The following is a 21,176-nucleotide window of genomic DNA, read 5'->3' on the forward strand; positions in this document are numbered from 1 at the left end:
ACCTTGACATTGAACATTTTTTTTTTCTGTTCTTTATTACCATCTATCTTCTTTGGACAAAGCCTTTCAGATTCTTTGTCTATTTTAAAGTTGGGATATTTGTCTTTTTATTGTTGAGTTATAAATAATTGTTCTCTATTTACTCTGAACGCAGATGCGTGATTTAGAAATTTTTCTCCCATTCTTTGGGTTGTCCTTCCTTTTCCTTGCAACAAAACGATTTTAATTTTTCTTTTTCCTTGTATTTTTGATTTTATATATAAAAAACATTGCCCTGATTCAAAGTTATAAATTCATTTTTCTAAGAAATTTTATAGTTTAGGCTTCTATATCCAGATCTTTATCGATTCTGAATCAATTTGTTTATGTATGGTGTAGTGTAAGGATCTAACTTTTTCTTTTTGTTTTTTTAAGAAGTATATTTGCCTGCCTGCTTGAAAGCAGGCTATGGTGATGAGTGGAAGATCAGGGACACTGATAAAGGGAAGGTCACATTGCTGATGGGATTGGTGTTTGATTATTTTTTATTAATATCTTTATTTAAACAATTAGATTACAAACATGGTTGTAGTTGGGTTTCAGTCATATAAAGAACACCCCCTTCACCACTGCAACATTCCCATCACCAATGCCCCAAATCTCCCATCTCCCTACCCCCAATTTGAGACAGGCTTTCTATTTCCCTGATTTATTCACATTGTTATGCTAGTTGTCAGTGTAGTTATTTCTCTGACTTCAGTCACCACTCTTCTTTTTCATGTAGATTTTTAGTTATACCAGCACCAGTTGTTAAAGAATAGTTTCCTCTTACACAGAGCTACTTTACATTAAATGTGAGGATTAATTTTCTAGAGTCTTACATTGATCTATCTGTTTTAGTTCCACCTGTGTCAATGTCTAGACCATTGTGGAAATTTTTTTTTTTTTTTTTTGTGGTTTTTGGGTCACACCCGGCAGTGCTCAGGGGTTACTCCTGGCTCCATGCTCAGAAATTGCTCCTGGCAGGCACGGGGGACCATATGGGACGCTGGGATTCGAACCGATGACCTCTTGCATGAAAGGCAAACGCCTTACCTCCATGCTATCTCTCCAGCCCCATGTGGAAATTTTTGAAGTCACCAAATCTGATTTTTTTTTTTCCAACTTTGTTCCTTTTTTCCATATTATTTAGACTGTTCTGGATTCCATGTATTTCTTTGTAAACTTTAGGATCAAGTTGTTCATTTTTTATAAAAATAGACATGTGGAAATTTTGACAGAGATTGCACTCAATCTGATTAGTTTGAAGTGCATCTTAACATTGGTAAAGGTTTTTTTTAAATACTTTACTAATAACTATGTTAAGGTAAATTACAGCTAAGCTTTATAAGTAGGGATTATGTTTCTTTTTGGGGGGGGCACACCCATTTGATGCTCAGGGGTTACACCTGGCTGAGCGCTCAGAAATCACCTCTGGCTTGGGGGGACCATATGGAACGCCGGGGGATCGTCCTTCCTTGGCTAGTGCTTGCAAGGCAGACACCTTACCTCTAGCGCCACCTCGACAGCCCCCGGATTATGTTTCTTAATTAGGATTTACTTAAAAAGAAGTTGATATATTGTTTTAATAAAATTGCTGGGCCCGGAGAGATAGCACAACGGCGTTTGCCTGGCAAGCAGCCGATCCAGGACCAAAGGTGGTTGGTTCGAATCCTGGTGTCCCATATGGTCCTCTGCGCCTGCCAGGAGCTATTTCTGAGCAGACAGCCAGGAGTAACCCCTGAGCACCGCCGGGTGTGACCCAAAAACCAAAAAAAAATAGAAAATATATAAAAATAAATAAAATTGCTTACTTTAATAAGTCATGAGTATCAACATTTACACATGTATGTTAATTCTAGTGCATAACTGTGATTTCATGTTTTAAAACCAGTAATAATGTTCAGACTTGAACTTTTTTCTCCTGTGTGAGAGAAACTCTCTGCCTCCCTGTGTTATTATCAGAAATTTATTTCAAATCTTCCCTCTTTAAACTTTTCCCATATAGAAGCAGTTAGTTTCAAAGTATTTCCTTTTCTGAAGGCCACTTTTACCCTCATTCTTTAGTGTCTTTATAAGCACGTTGTTTGATTTTCAGGTAGCTGGCATTCTCTGTATTTTTGTAATTGGTTTAGCTTGTGGACCGTTGTGACCAGAGAATATATTTTCAATGGCTTACACAAACAGTAGTAAATAATAAGTCACCACCACAATAATATAGTAGTTGCTAATAACCTTTAACTAATTAGAGTTAAATCTTCTAGGTGATTGTATAGATTGGAATAAGACTAAGATATTGTTTAATTTATTTTTATATCTTTATTTAAGAACCATGATTATAAATATGTTTGTGGTTGGATTTCAGTTATAAAAAGAGCACCCCCCACCCTTTCACCAGTGCAACATTTCCACCACCAATGTCCTCCATCTCTCTCCTCCTCCGCCCCTTGCCTGCATTCAAGACAGACATTCTCTCTCTCACTCACTACCATCATCATGGTAGTTGTCAATGGAGTCATTTCTCCAGCTGAACTCACTACTCTTTGTGACAAGCTTCATATCGTGGGATGGACCTTCCAGCCCTTATCTCTATTATCTCTATGTATTATTATAAAAGTTTTTTTTTCTTTCTTAAAATCCATAGATGAGACTGTTCTGTGTCTATCGCTCTTCTTCTGACTTACTTCATTCAGCATAATAGTTTTTATGTCCATCCATATATAGGAAAATTTTATGACCTCATCTCTTCTGAAGGCTTCGTTGTATATGTGTACCACGGTTTCTTTAGCCACTCATCTATTGTCAGGCATTTGGGTTGTTTCCAGATTCTGGTTATTGTAAATAGCGCTGCAATGTATATAGGCATGCAGAAGATATTTTTATGTTGTATTATTGTGCTCCTAGGGTATATCCCTAGGAGTGGTATTGCTGGATCATATGGGAGATCAATTTCCAGTTTTTTGGGGAACCTCCATATTGTTTTCCATAAAAGCTAAACAAGATGGCATTTTCACCAGAAGTGAATGAGAGTTCCTTTCTCCCTACATCCCTGCCAGCACTGATGGTTCTTATTCTTTGTGATGTGTGCCAGTCTCTGTGGAGTGTGATGGTACCTCATTGTTGTTTTGATTTGTATCTTCCTGATGATTAGTTATGTGGAACATATTTCATGTGTCTTTTGGCAATTTGCATTTCTTCTTTGAGGAATTGTCTGTTCATTTCTTTTCCCCATTTTTAATGGAAGATACTGTTTAATATTAGACTTATTTAACTTTAGATTTTTAAAAGACAGATACAATATCCAATTTTAAAGGTTACCATTAAAAGCATAAAAACATGTAAATTCTAACCTTCTAAGAAGAAAGATGAATTGGGGGAGCATACCTTGCATGAAACACAGAAATCTCCAAGCATGAAGCTTCGAGAAAGCAAGAAAAATGGATAAACCAAGTTCCATTATACAAAGCTAAAATAAATGCAAAAGATTGAACTTTTCGAAGAGTATTAATTGAATATTTTAAAAATCAATTAACTGTCTTTTGTTAGACACATAAAAACAGCTCAAAGATAAGAACCCAGAATGATCACAATATTAAAAGGACAAAGAATGAAATATCATATAAGGGCTGAATTTGTAGTACTGGGTTGTCTTGCATGCAGCCAACCCATTTTACCTCTGCAGAGCCAAAGAGAAAACTCTAGAACACTGAATGAAATATCATATAAATGTTAACCAAAAGATAGGTGCTGTAATCATATAAATACATGCTAAAATAGAACCTAAGATATATAATTTTCAGGGGTGTGGCCAAAAATAATGAGAACCTATTAAAGAGAAAAAAATTAGTTTGGAGAAACACCTTCATATGGCTTGATATAAAGATGTGACAATTAGAATGGTGGAATATTGGCAAAGGTACAGAGATATGGAGCAGTGAAAGAGAATAGAAAGTTAGAAACAATGGTGCAGATAGAACTAAGTTATATAACAAAGATGGCACAGTACATAGTGGGACAAAGGGATTTCTCAGTAAATGATACTAGGATAATTTTGATCAGATTAAGGGAAAAGTGAAATTAGAATCCATTTCATGAAAACTCAGAAATTTCCTAGATTGAAGTAACACAAAAGTCAAACACAGTATAACAGACCTAAGTAGTACAATGGGTAGGCAATTTACGTGCACTAGGCTAACCTGGGTTGGATGCCCAGCATATCTTAAGGTTCCCCAAAGCCTGCCAGAAATGTTCCCTAAGCATAAAGCCAGGAATTAGCCCTGAGCACCACTAGGCATGATACCACTCTCCCCCAAACAAAAAACCCAATAAAATTTCTATGAATCAATAGGAAAACCCTCCAGTAGAAAAATGAGTGGGGTTGGGGTGGGCAAAGAGATAGCACATCAGTAGGGCATTTGCCTTGCATGCAGCTGATCCAGGAAGACAGTAGTTTGAATCCCAGAATCCCAAATGGTCCCCCATGCCTGCCAGGAGCAATTTCTGAGTGCAGGGCAAGAAATAACCGTAGAATGTCGCCGGATGTGACCCTAAAGCCAAAAAAAAGGAAAAAGAAAAAAATAAGCAGTGACAGAAGAAAATATATTCATCATTATTAGTGCCAGCTAAATGTAAATCAAGATTACAATGAGATTTATACTCTCTTAATGATTTATTGGTGGAAGAGCTATGTCTTCTCAGGGACTCGTTTTTTTGTTCGTAGAGATAAAAAATCACTATCCTTCACATAAATGCTAAGTGTTATCATGAAATTGAAAATTCACATATCCTGTGACCCACAGAGTCACCCCAAACCCCAGGCATATGCTCTGCTGCCTCCACATGTGCCTCGGGAGATGTTTGCAGTCTGGCCAACTGTTCATAATAGCAGTGAGCTTCAAATAACCAAGATTCATGATGGGCAGCTGAAAAATGAGGTATAGTGTAAATGAAAAATGAAATAGCAAATAACAGATAAAAATCCATATATTTCAGCTGTATTTCATCAAGGACAGGTCTTGGAAGTATATTACTGAATAGCCGCAGTTTCCTAGGAAGCTACTTCAGTAAGATTTCTTTTTTATACTCAGAGGTGAAATTAGCTAGTATTTTCTCTAGATGTACATACATACAGAAATACACCAGACGGTATACATCTTGGGACCAAAAAAAAAAAAAAAGCCCTAGTTTAGGGTTTGAACTATGACCTGCACAATAATCAGGATCCCCAGTCCCAAAGGTCCGGCAGAGAAAATTGTAATGGAACGGGGCTATCCTAGGTGCCACCCTATGTTCAGTGCAAAGACCAAGATCACCAACCACAGAAGATGGATTAAAATGACACGGAGGTAACAGAACCTCTAGAACCACAAAGACTGACTTCATCATAAGTCCCACCTCAGGATCTGTGCAGATACTGAGACCTCTAAACACAGAACAGAAGTCTTCCACACACCAAAAAAAAAAACAAAAACAGGGGCCAGGCGGTGGCGCTGGAGGTAAGGTGCCTGCCTTACCTGCGCTAGCCTAGGAGACGGACCGCGGTTCGATCCCCCGGCGTCCCATATGGTCCCCCAAGCCAGGAGCGACTTCTGAGCGCATAGCCAGGAGTAACCCCTGAGCGTTACCGGGTGTGGCCCAAAAACCAAAAAAAACAAAAAAAAAAAACAAACAAACAAAAAAAACACCACCGGGAGAGTAAAGGTTCCTGAGCAAAGTCTAGAGTTGATCCCATGACAGTATGCTCCAAGGACGGAGAAACCCCATATCTCTTAGGCCAAGTGAATACCTTTTCGAATGACCCCAATATTTACTGTGCCAGGGCAGGAGGGAAAAAACAAAAATACAAAAAGCACAAAACCTTGGTTATTATCTATATATTTTTTACCTCCATTTATTATTGTTATTATTTTTATTCACCTATCTATTTTGGTCGATTTCTCTGTTTGGGAGTGAGTATTGAAATTGTCCCCAATCATACTTATATTTTCTCTTCCTTTCTTTTCTTTCGTTATGTGCTATGCCATGTTTCTCATTTCAAGACTATGGCGTGTTTTTTTTTGTTTGTTTTTGTTTGTTTTTTGTTTGTTTTGCTTTTTTTTGTTTGTTTGTTTGCCTGTTTTTGTTTTTTTTTTGTGGTGCTTATCGATACAGCTCGAGCCCTCACTGGATATTTGACACTTCTTTTGGTACTGGTGGAGTGTTTCACCTTCTTTTTCTCCATCTCTCAAATCGATGATGAGAGCCTCTAGAAGGATTCCGCCCAATTTCGGGGTATTAGACCCTTACCCCTGTTTATTACTTTTCTCTTTTTCAAACAAAACCACGCAACTTGAACTAACTAGTCCTGCCTCCAGTTAGAGGGGGAACTAGGGAGGCATCAAGACCAAACAGGTGCAAGACTACTAAGTTGTGGGTTAGATACAGAGGGGACCACATATTCTAGCCGACCTGGGGTGAGGGAAGAGGAAATGGGAGGTAGGACAGAAACGGAGGTGTAGGGAGGACAATTTAGTGATGGGAATCCCCCCTGATTTTATGTAAATATGTACCTAAAATATTATTGTCAACACTATGTAAACCACTATGATCAAAATAAAAATTAAAAAAAAAGAAATATACAAATATATATGTAAGCTTTATTTTCATTAAGAGAATTAGAACGGGAGACTACAGGTGTGATTTTGTGTTAAAGCTCTCGCCTTGTATGTATAAGACCTGGGTTTGACCTCTGGAAACACAAAAATAAGTAAATGTATGGTGCTGGAGCAATAGTACAGCAGGTAGGGTATTTGCCTAGCACATAGCAGACCTGCTATGATCCCATATAGTCCCCAGATCCCTGCCAAGAGTGATCCTTTGATTGCAGAGGCAAGAGTAATTCTTGAGCTAAACTTGATCAACTGTGCCTCCCTGCAAAAGAAGAAAAATGCATAACATGAAGGGAATGAATGATGAGGGGAGATGGGAGTGGAAGCAGGAAGCATATAGGTTGGTGCAGGTTACTTGTTAAAGGTGGTATTAAATTGGGCAATGAGTTTTCCCTAATACACTTTATAACAGGTTATAAATGACATTTGGTATATATCAGACAGTAAACTTAGAAAAGTTAGATCTTTTAAGAATGTCACCAAATTAATATACAGAACTGTCTATAGTTTGTTGTTATTGTTGTTGTTTTGTCTTTGGGCCACAACCGGTGACACTCAGGGGTTACTCCTGGCTCTGCACTCAGGAATCACTCCAGGCAGGTTCTCAGGGGACCAAATGGGATGCTGGGAATTGAACCCAGATTGCTCTTGTATAAGGCAAGTGCCCTACCCACTGTGCTATGGCTCTAGTCCCTTATATATAGTTCTTTATGTAAGCATCAGTAAGGCAAAAAGGAACTCCATTATAGTTTTTCTACTTTCCTGAATTAATTTTTTAATAAGACAGGTAATTTTCATCACGAAATAGAAACCTTAACATTAGAAAATTTATTTTAAATTACAAATTCCTTTTCATGAGAATGTCAGTATTCAGAAATATCAGAATTCTCCAGTATTGAAAGGTGAAAGAGGGGCCGGGCGGTGGCGCTGGAGGTAAGGTGCCTGCCTTACCTGCGCTAGCCTAGGAGACGGACCGCGGTTCGATCCCCCGGCGTCCCATATGGTCCCCCAAGCCAGGAGCGACTTCTGAGCGCATAGCCAGGAGTAACCCCTGAGCGTTACCGGGTGTGGCCCAAAAACCAAAAAAAAAAAAAAAAAAAAAAAAGAAAGGTGAAAGAAGCCTTAAAATCTAAAAGGACAGGCAGTCATTTGCTAAGATAAGGTTACTGTTGTTTATTCTAAGGCCACACAGTTTTGTTTTGATTCCCTGTTGAGTTTTGTGAGGAGGGTCCATAATGATTTGACAATAAATGCTTTAATATTAAAAGCCAAGATTCATGAGTTATAGTATTGGTTACTTCTGTATAAAAGTTAGAGAGTCAATGAAATTTTCACAATAACCGATGAGGGATCTGAAATGCATTTGCCACCACCCTGCTTTTCCATCCCCGGCCTCCTCGTGGTCCCCCAGCACCACCCGAAACACACCGGATGTGACTAAGACAGACAGGCAGTAAGACATGTATAAATTTGGCTAACGATTTCTAGGGTGAGGTAAGGACTTCTTTTTAGTTTTGTGTTTTTACTTTTTAGTTTTTGGCCTGCACTCACCAGTGCTTAAGTTTTACTCCTGGCTCTGCACACAGAGATGACACCTGGTGGACACAGGGGACATTATGGAATGCCTGGATTAAACCCCAGTCAGTGACTGCATGCAAGGCAAGCACCTGACTACCCACTGTCCTTATTACTCTGGCCCCTGGATTTCTTTTTACCTTATAAACACTTGAAAGAGCACCTATTGTTTCTTTTTGTCAAAGCTCCCTAGGACACACTAAACAATAGAGACTGCTTAATTAAAGGTTCCCAGCTTTGCCCTGAGTGAGTGCTAACTTTTCTCTTAGCAGGTTCAAGCCACTCAAACAAGCATGGAGGAGGAGGAGTCAAAGCACGGAAGGAAGGAGAAGATGGAGCTTCGTGCAGCAAACGGTATAACCCGAGTATGGTGACAGCTGAACTGCAGCGGCTGGCCGAGAAGCAGGCAGCAAGGCAATACTCCCCTTCCACGCACATCAGCCTCCTCACCCAGCAGGTACAGGCGGTGGGACAGGCATTCCCGAGGCTTCTGGGGGGTTAGAGAGACCCCATCCTTCCCTCTCACTCTGTTAATTCTCATATAGTGGCAGGGCCCAGGCATGGTGGTTGCTCCCAATTAAAGAGCAAGTGTTCCTCTTCACCTTAAAAAGAAAACACGTGGGGCCGGGCGGTGGCGCTAGAGGTAAGGTGCCTGCCTTGCCAGCGCTAGCCTAAGATGGACCACGGTTCAATCCCCCGGCGTCCCATATGGTCCCCCAAGCCAGGAGCGACTTCTGAGCGCATAGCCAGGAGTAACCCCTGAGCATCACCGGGTGTGGCCCAAAAACCAAAAAAAAAAAAAAAAGAAAACATGTTTCTTTACAGGTTTGATGATACATTACTGGCTCAGAGGGCTTATGTCATGAGTAAAACCAACTTGAATACTCTCTATTTTTTTAAAAAATAGGAGCTAGGGGCTGGAGAGATAGCACAGTGATTAAGCATTTGCCTGGCACGAAGCTGATCCATGACAGATGGTGGTTCTAATCCCAGCATCCCATTTGTTCCACCATGCCTGCCAAGAGCGATTTCTGAGCACAGAGCCAGGAGTAACCCCTGAGCATCGCCCAGTGTGACCCCTCCCCCCCAAATAACCAAAAATAAATAAATAAATAAATAAATAAATAAATAAATAAATAAATCTATGATTTCCCCAACCTTTGGGAAAATTTTCCCATAAGTTTTAAGCTTAGAAATCTCTTTTTACCAGATGAGACCAGACTGATGGTACAGCCGGTTAGGCACTTGCCTTGCAAACACCAGTCTCAAGTTCGATCCTCAGCATCCCCTATGTTTCCCTGAACTCTGTCAGGAGTAATTCCAGAGTGCGTAGCCAGGAGTAACCCCTGAGCACTGTTGGGTATTTCCATAAAACAAACAAAAAAAAAACTTTTTTTTTTTTTTTTTGGTTTTTGGGCCACACCCAGTGACGTTCAGGGGTTACTCCTGGCTATGCGCTCAGAAGTCGCTCCTGGCTTGGGGGACCATATGGGACGCCGGGGGATTGAACCGTGGTCCATCTTAGGCTAGCGCTGGCAAGGCAGGCACCTTACCTCTAGCGCCACCGCCCGGCCCCCTCCAAAAAAACTTTTTACCGAGTGTGACTCGGCAGCACTCGGGAATCTGAGCACGGGGGACCATATGAGATGCTGGGATTCGAACCACCATCCTTCCTGGGTTGGCCGCGTGCAAGGCAAACACTTTTCCTCTGTGCTATCTCTCCGGCCCCCTTTACTAGAGTTTCATGATTTTAGCTTTTGCTTTTATTGTTTGTTTGTTTATTTATTTATTTTCATTCCACTGCTCTTACTATCATGATGTCAGGATATTTTATGGGTCCTGGTTAATGAAGTCTTTCCAAATCATCTTTCACCTCATTTTACAGACGAGAAAACACAGCTTAAAGAAATCATGAAGTCAAGGGTTAGAGCAATAGCACAACAGGTAGGGTGTTAGTTAGTTGCATGCGGCTGACCAGGATTTGATCCCTAGCATCCCATATGGTTCCCTGAACCTGCCAGGAGTAATTTTTGAACACAAAGCCAGGAATAATGCCTGAGCACTGCTGAATGTATCCCCAAACTTCCCCCCAAAAAAGAAAAATGATGCAAAGTCAATCCCTCCAGGACTTTGAGATTTATCTATCTATCTATCTATCTATCTATCTATCTATCTATCTATCTATCTATCTATCTATCTATCTATCTGTCTGTCTGTCTGTCTGTCTGTCTGTCTGTCTGTCTCTCTATACACACACTTAGAACACAGTAAAGTTAGGTCAGTTTTCAAGAATCTGGAACACTTTGTCCTCCTTGCTAATTAATGACCCTCATGATGTTAAAGCTGGAAAAGAAAAAGAGAAGCCATGTCTTCTCCTTTTCCTTAGTCATATAATGATGTATCCCCCCTACGGTACAAATATAATTTAACCCCAACCATTTAATTTTGTTGTATCAGTCTCCTTAGTTGGTGTCAACTCTATAATGATAATCAAGTCTAGGAAAAGGAAGCTGGTACTTTTTAAAGCACAGATCAAGCAGGTACCACACTGCTCCCTGGTGGTACTGACTTCCTAGGACTCAGCTTAAGGTAAACCTCAACAGTGTTCATCCCATCCCCACCCTGTTCCAGTCTGTGAGGTCACCACTGACTTTTCTTTCCAAATCCCTTGCAGTTTGAAGTAAGTAGTTGCAAAGGCCTAGGGAACAAAGCATGCAGAGACTCACAGAGACATTGTTGAAACTCGAAGAGAACTGGGTCTTTTTGGTGATGGGAGGACTGGAAGAGGAACTGTGGGAGAATGGGGAGGAATTCCAAAATGGAAAGTGGTTCTGAAAGGGAGATGACCCAGGATCGGTTGCAGTTATGAGCGGGTCTCTGACTAGAGCGCACTTTCCAGAGCTTCTAGAAACACTAAGACGTGAAGCAGATGCCTTTGCAAAGATGTCGCCATTGTGAGAGGTCACATACTTTGAACTTCTCTTTTTTGGGAGATGACTGAGCTTACAAAATGGTGCGAATCTTGAGCCTGTGGGAAGCCACAGGGAGTGTCTCCATTATAATTAGAAAGCTGTGCCCTTCAGTCGCTCCTCAGCATCCGAGCAGCATTAGGGATCTGGATTTACCATTAGATGTCAGCCTTGACTTTCTGTCCTGGTAACAGGGTCTTGAGCGCTTGTTTGGGGTGGGCTGGGAGAATGTGGGAGAATGCAGTAGATAAGGCAGAGGAGTGGAAGTAACTGGCTTAGCCATCCAGCCTACCTCCTCCTGCCAACCAACTAGCTCTGTGGGATCTTGGACAAGGTCCTTGGCCTCTTTCAGTCTCGGGTCTCTCTTGATGGTGGAGGAAACACAACAGGGCATGGAGATAGCATGAACAAAACGTCCTTTGTAAAGTCCAAGTGCCATATTCTTGGAAAATATTATTATTTCAACCATCAGGGGTTTCGATAACAAGTGCCTTCTAATTTGATTTGTCAAAGTAATTTCTTGAATAAAATATAGTGTTACAAAAGCGAACTTTGAATTTGGGCCAGCTCAGTGTTTTGTTATTTATCCCCTTCCCCTCAGAGAAAAGAATTCATTAATATGTGGAATTTGAGAAATCTGTCTTTTGTCCTTTCCCTGGTGAATAATGTTAGAATGACCCCAATATCTATTATTACTGCTTCCCTTTTTTTTTTTTTTAATTGGGGCCAGCCACACTTGGTGGTACTCAGAGCTTTCTCCTGGCTCTGTGCTAAGAGGTGGGACTTGAGAGACTATATGCAGTGTAAGGATCAGCTGTGTGCAAAGCAAGAGCCCTAACCCCTGTACTGTTACTTGCCATTTCCTTTTTCCCTGGCTATATTTATCTTTTATCTCTGGCCCTTTGGAGGCAAGGGACCCAGTGTGGCAGGCGTGCAGGCATAGAGCCTGAGCTTTTCTGGTCTCAGAGCTAAGAAGTGAATCTCACCATTCTAGAAAACAGCTCAGTGACTACTGGAATCACAAGCTCTTTTCATTCTTTTTACCTTTGGTACTTTTTTTTTTTTTTTTTTTTTTTGTGTGTGTTTTTTGGGTCACACCCGGCAGTGCTCAGGGATTATTTCTGGTTCCAGGCTCAGAAATCGCTCCTGGCAGGCACAGGGGACCAGATGGGACGCTGGGATTCGAACCAATGACCTCCTGCATGAAAGGCAAACGCCTTACCGCCATGCTATCTTTCCGGCCCCCCTTTGGTACTTTTTTATTTTTATTTTCTATTCAACATATGTGATTTTTTTTAATCCTTTATGGTAGTCTTCACAAATATTTTTTTTCCTTCTCCTCTTTGGAGAAATCTCGAATTATTTATTCCACTTATCGTTGACTTCTTTTCTTGTTAGTTGTTCTGTTGTTGTATTTTGTCTTAACTGATTTCCTTCTTTCTGTTCCCCTTAGTTTTTTTACTTTTGGTCTTCCCAGTTTTTTTTAACTGAGAACTTGACTTTTCCTCTCATTCTTATTTTTCAGTATATTCAAAGCTCTGACTTTTCCTCTGGGTATTGCTGTAATTATACCCCATAAATTCGGGCATATCTTTACATTGCTTTTCTGAGCATTGTGTGCGAGACATCCAACTAAATAAGGAAAGTTGACTTTAAATAACTTAAACGCTGTTTTGGAAAATGCACCTAAAAGTTGAAATTCTTGGTTATCTATGAAAAAAGATCATTTTATTTTGCCTATAATTCCAGTTATAATTAGCCCACAAAGTTTTTTATTGGCATTGTCCATAAAACTTTTTAACCAGTTGTGGGTTTTCTTTTATTATTATTTATTTATCCAAAAGCCTTTTTTATAAATGTCAAATAGTATATCACTCTTGGTGCTTTGGCATGGTCAGTCCTGGGGGTGATCTGAGACCTAGGCTTCAGCATGAAATAATTTATGAACTGCTAAGAGTGAACACGTGATAGTGATAGTTTGGGACATAGTGGGGACAGATTTCTTAGCCAAACCATCCAAAGGCTGCCTAACCCTGAGTATGGGTGGGAGTGAAAGGAAGATCAAAGCAGCCTTCATGGAAGAGGATTCACCAAAATTGAGTGTGTGTTAATTTGCTTTGGGCCACACCCAGTCATGCTCCCACTCCTGGCTCTGCACTCAGGAATCACTCCTTGTGGTGCTTGTGGGACCATATGGCATACGAGGGACTGAACCAGGGTTGATCACATGCAAGGCAAGCACCTTAATCACTATACTGTCACTTTGGCCCCCAAAATTGAGTCTTAGAAGTAAACTGGTGAACTGGCCGAAGATGCAGACTGACTCTAGACTACAATGTCACCTGTGCCTCTGTAGGGAGCAGTAAGCTTGCCTGTGTGGGGATCCTGGGGTGGGGTGAGAACAGGAGACCAGGGAGCTTCAGAATGGAAGGAGGCTATGTGTCAAGGCTGATGCAGGAGCCTGACCTTTCTCCAAGGTTAGGCTCAGCAGGACCATGCAGTATTCGGAAGGGGGCTGGATGGAAGGATGAGGCGCCATTACTTTCTCTTTCTCCTCCTTATGGGATAATATACTGAGGAACACAAGCACCAGGCAGGGCAGGGATGTGACTTGGGTGATAGTGAAGACTTCCTTGGTTCTATTCCTGGCACCACAACAGCAATAGCATTGAGTTCCCCAGATTTCAACCAGAGGCTAAATTCTTTTTTTTTTTTGTTTTTCATTTTTGGATCACACCCGGTAGTGCTCAGGGGCTACTCCTGGCTCTATGCTCAGAAATCGCCCCCAGCAGGCTCAGGGGATCCTATGGGATATCAGGATTCGAACCACCATATTTCTGCATGTAAGGCAAACACCTTACCTCCATGCTATCTCTCCGGCCCGAGGCTAGATTCTTAAGGCTGCATATGGCTAAAAAAATATCAACTGACCTTATAATTACTCTTACTACTCCTGCTTTGATTTGACTTTGTTCATAGCCCCAGAATAGCTAAGATTAGTCCAGAATATTTGACAGTTTCTGAAGTGGCCACTTTTGGACAGCACCTGGCCACTGTGAAGCTGAAGAGATCCATGTTCTTCACACCCTTGCTCAGCAAATTTGGTGCTTCGTATAAGCCTGAACAGTGAGCAGATCCAAAGTGGGTCCCTTCCCTTGCAAGGCATATGAGAGACGAGTTATTTTGGGGGGATGGGGTAGGATGCTTTATAAATGGTTGAGTACAGCCCCGAAACAGGCTTTTTGAGATGTGCCTTTTGCCTGACTCTGGGATATTGCAGGGGCATGCCAGGTGCTGGAGGGGAATGGCGTGAGATCTGCCTGCATCTCGGCCTCCCCAGGCTCGGAGAGGTTTGCCTTACCACTGCCGCGCTCCCCAGGGCTGTGCCCTTGTGGGTTTTGTTGCTAGTGAGCTGAAGAATGTGGTGAATGAGCCCAGCTCTGTGGTGAGTCGGGGAGGCGTGGAAGGAGGGCGAGCGTGAGATTTCAGGACTCGGCTATCATTAGGAGCTGCTCCAGCTCTTCCAGCCCGGGAGCTTAATCAAAGGGGTGACAGTGGACCACCCAGGCGAGGCTGTGTGAGTGAGCGAGCGTGCTGTGTCAGTCTGTTCTCCGGCCAGCATGCCCGGGATGTGGCCAGGCCTCCTGGAAATGTGCTGACAGATCCATCCTAGGGAGGAGGCATGGTGCTTCTCACATTTTTCATGTAGAGGGAGAGTGGAAAAGAACACCATTCTGTGTCTTCTCTTTTCTCCTTCCTCGCCTTGGTACTACCCTCTCCAGCCCTGTAGGCAACTATGCAACTGTGGAGCTCCAGGAGAGAATGTTTGGTTCTAACCAGTTACTTGTGCTGTCTTACTCATCTAGACACTAGTTTGGTGTCTCAACCTCTGTACTGTGTCTCTGGCCCTTTCATTTACTTTTTTTTTTTTTTTTTAGTTTTGTTTTGGAGCCACACCTGAGCTCAGGGCTCACTTCTGGTAGGGCTCAGAGGGCTGTAAGAGATACTGGGTTTCAAGCCTGGTTTAACCACATGCATAGCATCTGCGCTTCCCAAATTTTGTCTCTTCAGTCTTCACCTCTCTTTTTATGAAAGCACAACTGACCATGTTGTCCCAGGTGTCTTCCTATGGTGTTGGTCATGAGGCATGAGGTTCTAAAGGTCCAGCATACTGAGCTTCGATCATGTTAGGCACACGCATGATCAATTAAGCCATGTTCCTGGGCCTACAACTTAAATTTTTTTCTAGCTTTATTGAGGCACTGTGAACAACAACAGTGTTGTTCATAATACAGTTATATTAGAAATTCATTGTTCTAGCACCAGTCCTTCCACATTGTCTCCAGTTTCCCATACACACATCCCAGCCCCTTAGCAAGCATAAAGTAGTTTATTTTATATTGTTACAACAAAATGTTAGGTGAAATGATCAACAATAGGGGCCGGAGCAATAGCACAGCAGTAGAGCATTTGCCATGCATGTGGCTGATCCAGGACGGACCTGGGTTCAATCCCCAGCATCCTATATGGTCCCCCGAGCCAGGACCTATTTCTGTTTTAGTATATGTGCTGCCGAAGCGAGCACCAGGACCTATTTCTGAGTGCATAGCCAAGAGTAACCCCTGAGCATCATCGGGTGTGGCCCCCCCCCCAAAAAAAAGAATTATCAACAATAGTTTGGTAGAAGAAAGTTTTTGAAAACATGACAGTGGTTATTAAAGTCATTGTCTAAGAATTTAATGAGCTGTTTGTTTCTAGTTGAGCCCTCTGAGTTACTGTTTTTGCTTATGGAGCTTGGTTGGTTTCTATGATACGTACCCATCGAATTCGTTGTGCTCCTACTGGGCTGTCAGTGTTGTGAAATTTGGAGGTGTCACATGGCCTCACATGGGAGCCACATGCTCCCAAGAGTTTCAGAACTGGGATAATTCTCAATTCTTGGCCTGCCCCATCCCGACAATTTCCCAAAGTTTTCAACTCAAAGTCCAGGGCACCTACAACTTCCATCAGCTTGGTGTTTCTTCTTGGTTAGTCATAACTCTGGGCTGTTTACACGGCAGTGGCTGTGGCATGTGGATTTGGCTGCTGAGCCTTTCAGCAGTGAGCCAGAGTGGGAACTTGGGAGGCAGCCCACTCCCTGTCTAAGAAGGCCCCAAAGTCTTCAGTTTGAAGACTGGTATACTTGTTACTTCCATTGGCTTGGTGTCTCTTCTGAGATTAGTCATGAAACAGTGAAGTTGGAAAAGTCTGTGGGAAAGTGTGTACAACTGTAGCCACCCCTTCCCAAATAGCCCCCAGAATTTTTATCCTAAAGACCCATATACCCATGATTTCCTTTAGCTTGAAACCTATTCTAATATTCAGTCACTTTTTCATTTCTATCCTATGTTAACATGGGGCTCTCCAGCGGACCATATCCTGCCTGACCTCTCTCTAGCCCTTCCATCATTCCTCTGAGAGCTCATTTCTTTCTCCTGAAAACTGGATCTTTTTTAAACAATTAGTTACAAAGCATCAGGTAGATAGGCTACAAATGTCAAACAGAGTAGCAGAGGCTCTCAGTGGAAGGAGACAGGAGGGTGCCTAGGCGTCTGCTCCTGCTCATGGTGGTCCTCTGATATAGCTCTGCATTCTAGGGTGCAACAGAACACCCCTGCCCTATCCCAGTTTCCTCACAGATCACTTTTTTTTTTAATTTTTATTGTTACCAAAGTGCATTACAAAACTTTCACTGCATCATTTATGGTACATAGTGACAATGAATGAGGGGCATTCCCACCACCAGTGCTGTCCTCCCTCTGCCCCTGTTCCCAGTTTGCATACCATATCTCCCTCCTCTACCCCCCAGAATGCTAGTGCAACTGGTCTCCACTTTACAGCTTATTGTAGATTGAGCATCTATTCCACTGTCATTGGAGATAAAAAGGATAAGAAAAAAGGGAGAAAAAAATTGGTGGCAACTACCAAAAAAAGAAGAGAGAGAAAAAAAAGAAAAGAAAAGAAAAATGAAAGAAAAAAAGAAAAAAAAAGGACCCGGCAAATAAAAATAAATCTCTAAATAATAACCACAAGAGTGAAAAAGAGAAAAGTGGAAGAAAAAGAGAAGGAAAATAAAGTCTAAAACTAACAAATCAAAACAAAACAAGAAAAAGTATGGGTGCTAGAGTGGTAGGGTTTGGCGTTCCCCCCCACTTTTTTTTTTTTGCTTAGGCACAGTAAGCATTGGGGAAGAAAGGGAATTCCCATGGCCAAGAGATTCAGGGTTTCTCCATCCTTGAAGCATACCATCATGGGATCAACCCCTGGCTCCATATATACTCATTACCATATCCCAAAGGCTTTTTTGTGATGCCAGGAAAGTTTTCTCTCGGTTGTGTGTGAGAAAATCAAGCCACTGTAGCAAGCGATCTTGGTATTTGCACAGGTTATAGGTCAGGGTCTAGGATAGAGTCTCTAGGTTCTAGAGGTTCCTATTCATCATTGTTGTTGTGTTCAGTCTTCTGTAACACTTGCTCCCTGTTTTCATTCAGTCCCTAAGCCAAAGCCTAGGATATTATGGATCCAAAGGTTCTGCTCAGTCTCTGTTTTCCAAGTTGGACCTCTGCAATAAGACATCTTGTTGTTGTTGTTGTTGTTGTTGTTTATGTGCCCTGGGCTACAGCCTAGGGTAGTGTTTTCCTTATTAGTCCCAAGGTAGGTTCTGTTCAGTCACGGTTGTCAAAGTCAGCTTTCTGTTGTTGGTGCTCTTATTTTTCACAGTTCAAAGGATGATACATACAGTCGGCAGATGGAAATCTGGACCTGATATCAACACAGAGGTTGAAGTTAGAGAGGCTCCATCTGCTAGTGTTCAGTTGACTCTCTTGGAGTCTCTCTAGCTTCAACCTCTGTGTTGATAACAGGTCCAGATTTCCATCTGCCGACTGTAGTTTCCTACCTTAGTGTAATACGGCATTTAAAATATTCATTGAATTTTCAGCACATTTTGGAACTATTTTTTTTTAATGCTAACCCATCTTAAAACCTGCTTGTTCATTTCTTTGCCATTTCTTCCTTGCCATGGGATTTCAGCATGGTATCTGATTTATCATTGTTTCTCCATGTTCTGTTTTTCTCCATATCCAGACAGTTGCCATATCTTGTTGCTTCTGATTGTATGTGTCTGTGTTTGTTTCTGTCTCATCTCCTGTCCATGGAAGACCTTCATTTTCTCTCATCTGGCTGACTGCAATTACCTTGCCATTGGTCTTCTGTCCATTCGCCTCCTGTTCACCCCAGTCTTTGCTCTACAGACTTGCTCTAAATCACAGGTCTCATAATAATGCTCCTGGGCTCAGGGACCTCCCGGGACTTCCTGTTACCTGCCTTGTGGAATCCAAGCCCTTAAACATTCTTCCCCACTGTTATTTCGGCTCTGGTTCTCAGTTGATCTTCAGCCTGCTGCTCTTGCAAATTCATGGGGCCCAGCCAGGCTTGTTACTCTCTTTGCCTTTGCTTATACTCTCTCCCCATGGAAAATGTTTTCCAGCACTGCATGAAGCTTATACATCCATGAAGGCCCAGCATAGCTGCCTCTTCCCTTGCAAGCTGCTGTCTCACTCATCCCTGTGCAAGTTCAGAGACTGTCACATGGTGATTAGTGTGGGGAGAGGGGTACATTGGGCACTAGGTAGTGTCCTTTGCTGCCTAAGAACCTGACTCATGAATGATACCTGCTGATTCTGCTGTAAGGTTCTGGGTTAAGGATGGGAGCTGTATATTCCACTGAAATAGCCAAGCTTAACCCTTTGCCCTTCAAGTACATTGAGGCATGGTGTAGTACCTGTCGCAGTAATAACAACAATCGGTGTTATACCTAAGTTTGTTATACTTAAGTTTGTTAAGTGAGTCGTGGGCCTTATTTATGGGAAGTTGTCAACACCCAGCTAGCTGTCTTTGGTCACCCATTATCTAAAATGAGAGCAACCCTCAGAAGGAAAGCTTCACATCACAGATCCATTGCCTGAGGTAGGAGGGAAATCTGTCTCACCTATTCAACCCAGACTACTAAAAGTCAAACCATTTACTGTTTGAAACTTGTCATTTCCAGTCAGGCTTATCCTGCTGATTGTTTTTGAAAAGTATCATCCTTAGAGCTGAAGCAAAATTAGAGCAGATAGGGTACTCTCTTTGCATGCAGCCAACCCCACTTCAATTCCTCCACAATACATGTGTCTCTCCCTACCCTCTCCCTGAGTACAGTCACTCCTGAGCTTAGTACCAGAAATAATCTCTGAGCACTACAAAGTGTGGCCACAAGGCATGGAAATATACTTGAGAAAAAAAATTTAAGTTATAAGAATAGAATTGGACACATTTTCCATTGATGACATGTTCTCATTTTAATAGTAAACACTAGAAATTATATTTTAAGTTTTTAGTTTCTAATTTTTTTCAATAAGTCATATATCATATAACTGTTAAAAAGGCCAAAAATGTTTGAGTGGCTGTAAGTGTCAGCTGAGCCATTATCCAAGAACAAAGTCTAACACGGAGCCTTTTCTGCAGCCTCAAAGCTGAGTATTGTCCACCTCAGGCTTGAGGCTACAGAGAGAAACAAAGAATGAAACTCCCTCTCTGTTTACATGATTAGAAAGACCCCAGCTCCAGAGTAGGCTCCAGCTCAGAAACCCAAGGCTGTGTCTGGATCATCAGGAGTTTACTGAGTGTTCGAACACTTTATCAAGATGCTTAAGAAATGGAAAATGATAGTTAGGTCCACGGATTTCTTGGGGGCAGGCAAAACCAGCCTTGGACCTCAGAGAAGATGTTTCTCACAGCAGCAGCAACCCTGTTTACCCAAAGCAACTGCACAGAAGAGCTGGAAACCCTTCCAAGCTTTCCAGGCATGTCTTTGGCGAAGCTTGATCTGGAAGTCTTTCTGGATTTGGGCAAATTTAAGCTGTGTGTGTTTATTCAGAGAGGGATGATACAAGAGAACTTAGTGCCAGTATGTGCATCACACAGTCCTTGCTTGTCCTATCCCCTTTTAAAACTGGATCCATATTATATCTGGTGTTTAGAGTGTCCATGTCTTGAAGCTTGTTAGCATCCAGGAATTGATACAGAGTTCTTGAAATGTATTCATGGCTGTGATTTGAAATGTTGGTGCTTGTCACTGGTGATTTCATACATGCTCATAAGTGCCTTTTGGGAAGAGTGTTTAGAATGTAACTATCTTAGGAGGATTTTTTTTTCTTTTAGATATGTTCTCTAATGTATTTCATTAGAGGAAGTCTTTTTTTTTTTTTTTTTTTTTTTTTTTTAATTTTTTTTTTTTATTTAAACACCTTGATTACATACATGATTGTGTTTGGGTTTCAGTCATAAAAGGAACACCACCCATCACCAGTGCAACATTCCCATCACCCAAGTCCCAAATCACCCTCCTCCCCACCCAACCCCCGCCTGTACCCTAAACAGGCTCTACATTTCCCTCATACATTCTCAATATTAGGACAGTTCAAAATGTAGTTATTTCTCTAACTAAACTCATCACTCTTTGTGGTGAGCTTCCTGAGGTGAGCTGGAACTTCCAGCTCTTTTCTCTTTTGTGTCTGAAAATTATTATTACCAGGGTGTCTTTCATTTTTCTTAAAACCCATAGATGAGTGAGACCATTCTGCGTTTTTCTCTCTCTCTCTGACTTATTTCACTCAGCATAATAGATTCCATGTACATCCATGTATAGGAAAATTTCATGACTTCATCTCTCCTGACAGCTGCATAATATTCCATTGTGTATATGTACCACAGTTTCTTTAGCCATTCATCTGTTGAAGGGCATCTTGGTTGTTTCCAGAGTCTTGCTATGGTAAATAGAGCTGCAATGAATATAGGTGTAAGGAAGGGGTTTTTGTATTGTATTTTTGTGTTCCTAGGGTATATTCCTAGGAGTGGTATAGCTGGATCGTATGGGAGCTCGATT

General features: G+C 41.7%; 3 protein-coding genes across 3 annotated transcripts in view; 2 read left to right on the top strand and 1 right to left on the bottom strand.

The window, feature by feature from the left end:
* The window catches only part of TTLL5 (tubulin tyrosine ligase like 5), a 310,256-nt gene that overhangs the window by 145,152 nt on the left and 143,928 nt on the right, over nucleotides 1-21,176 (top strand). Inside the window, exon 29 of the mRNA XM_049770318.1 lies at nucleotides 8,513-8,697. Coding sequence (XP_049626275.1) covers nucleotides 8,513-8,697 — 185 coding nt within the window. The remainder of the gene's footprint in view (nucleotides 1-8,512; nucleotides 8,698-21,176) is intronic.
* LOC126004088 (peroxiredoxin-1) overlaps nucleotides 1-21,176 on the bottom strand; it is a 1,184,503-nt gene that overhangs the window by 139,931 nt on the left and 1,023,396 nt on the right. The gene's annotated exons all lie outside the window — the stretch shown is intronic.
* Nucleotides 1-21,176, top strand: part of VASH1 (vasohibin 1) — a 967,981-nt gene that overhangs the window by 39,211 nt on the left and 907,594 nt on the right. The window lies entirely within an intron of this gene.

This window comes from Suncus etruscus, chromosome 3 (genome assembly GCF_024139225.1).
Source record: "Suncus etruscus isolate mSunEtr1 chromosome 3, mSunEtr1.pri.cur, whole genome shotgun sequence".
NCBI classification, from domain to species: domain Eukaryota; kingdom Metazoa; phylum Chordata; class Mammalia; order Eulipotyphla; family Soricidae; genus Suncus; species Suncus etruscus.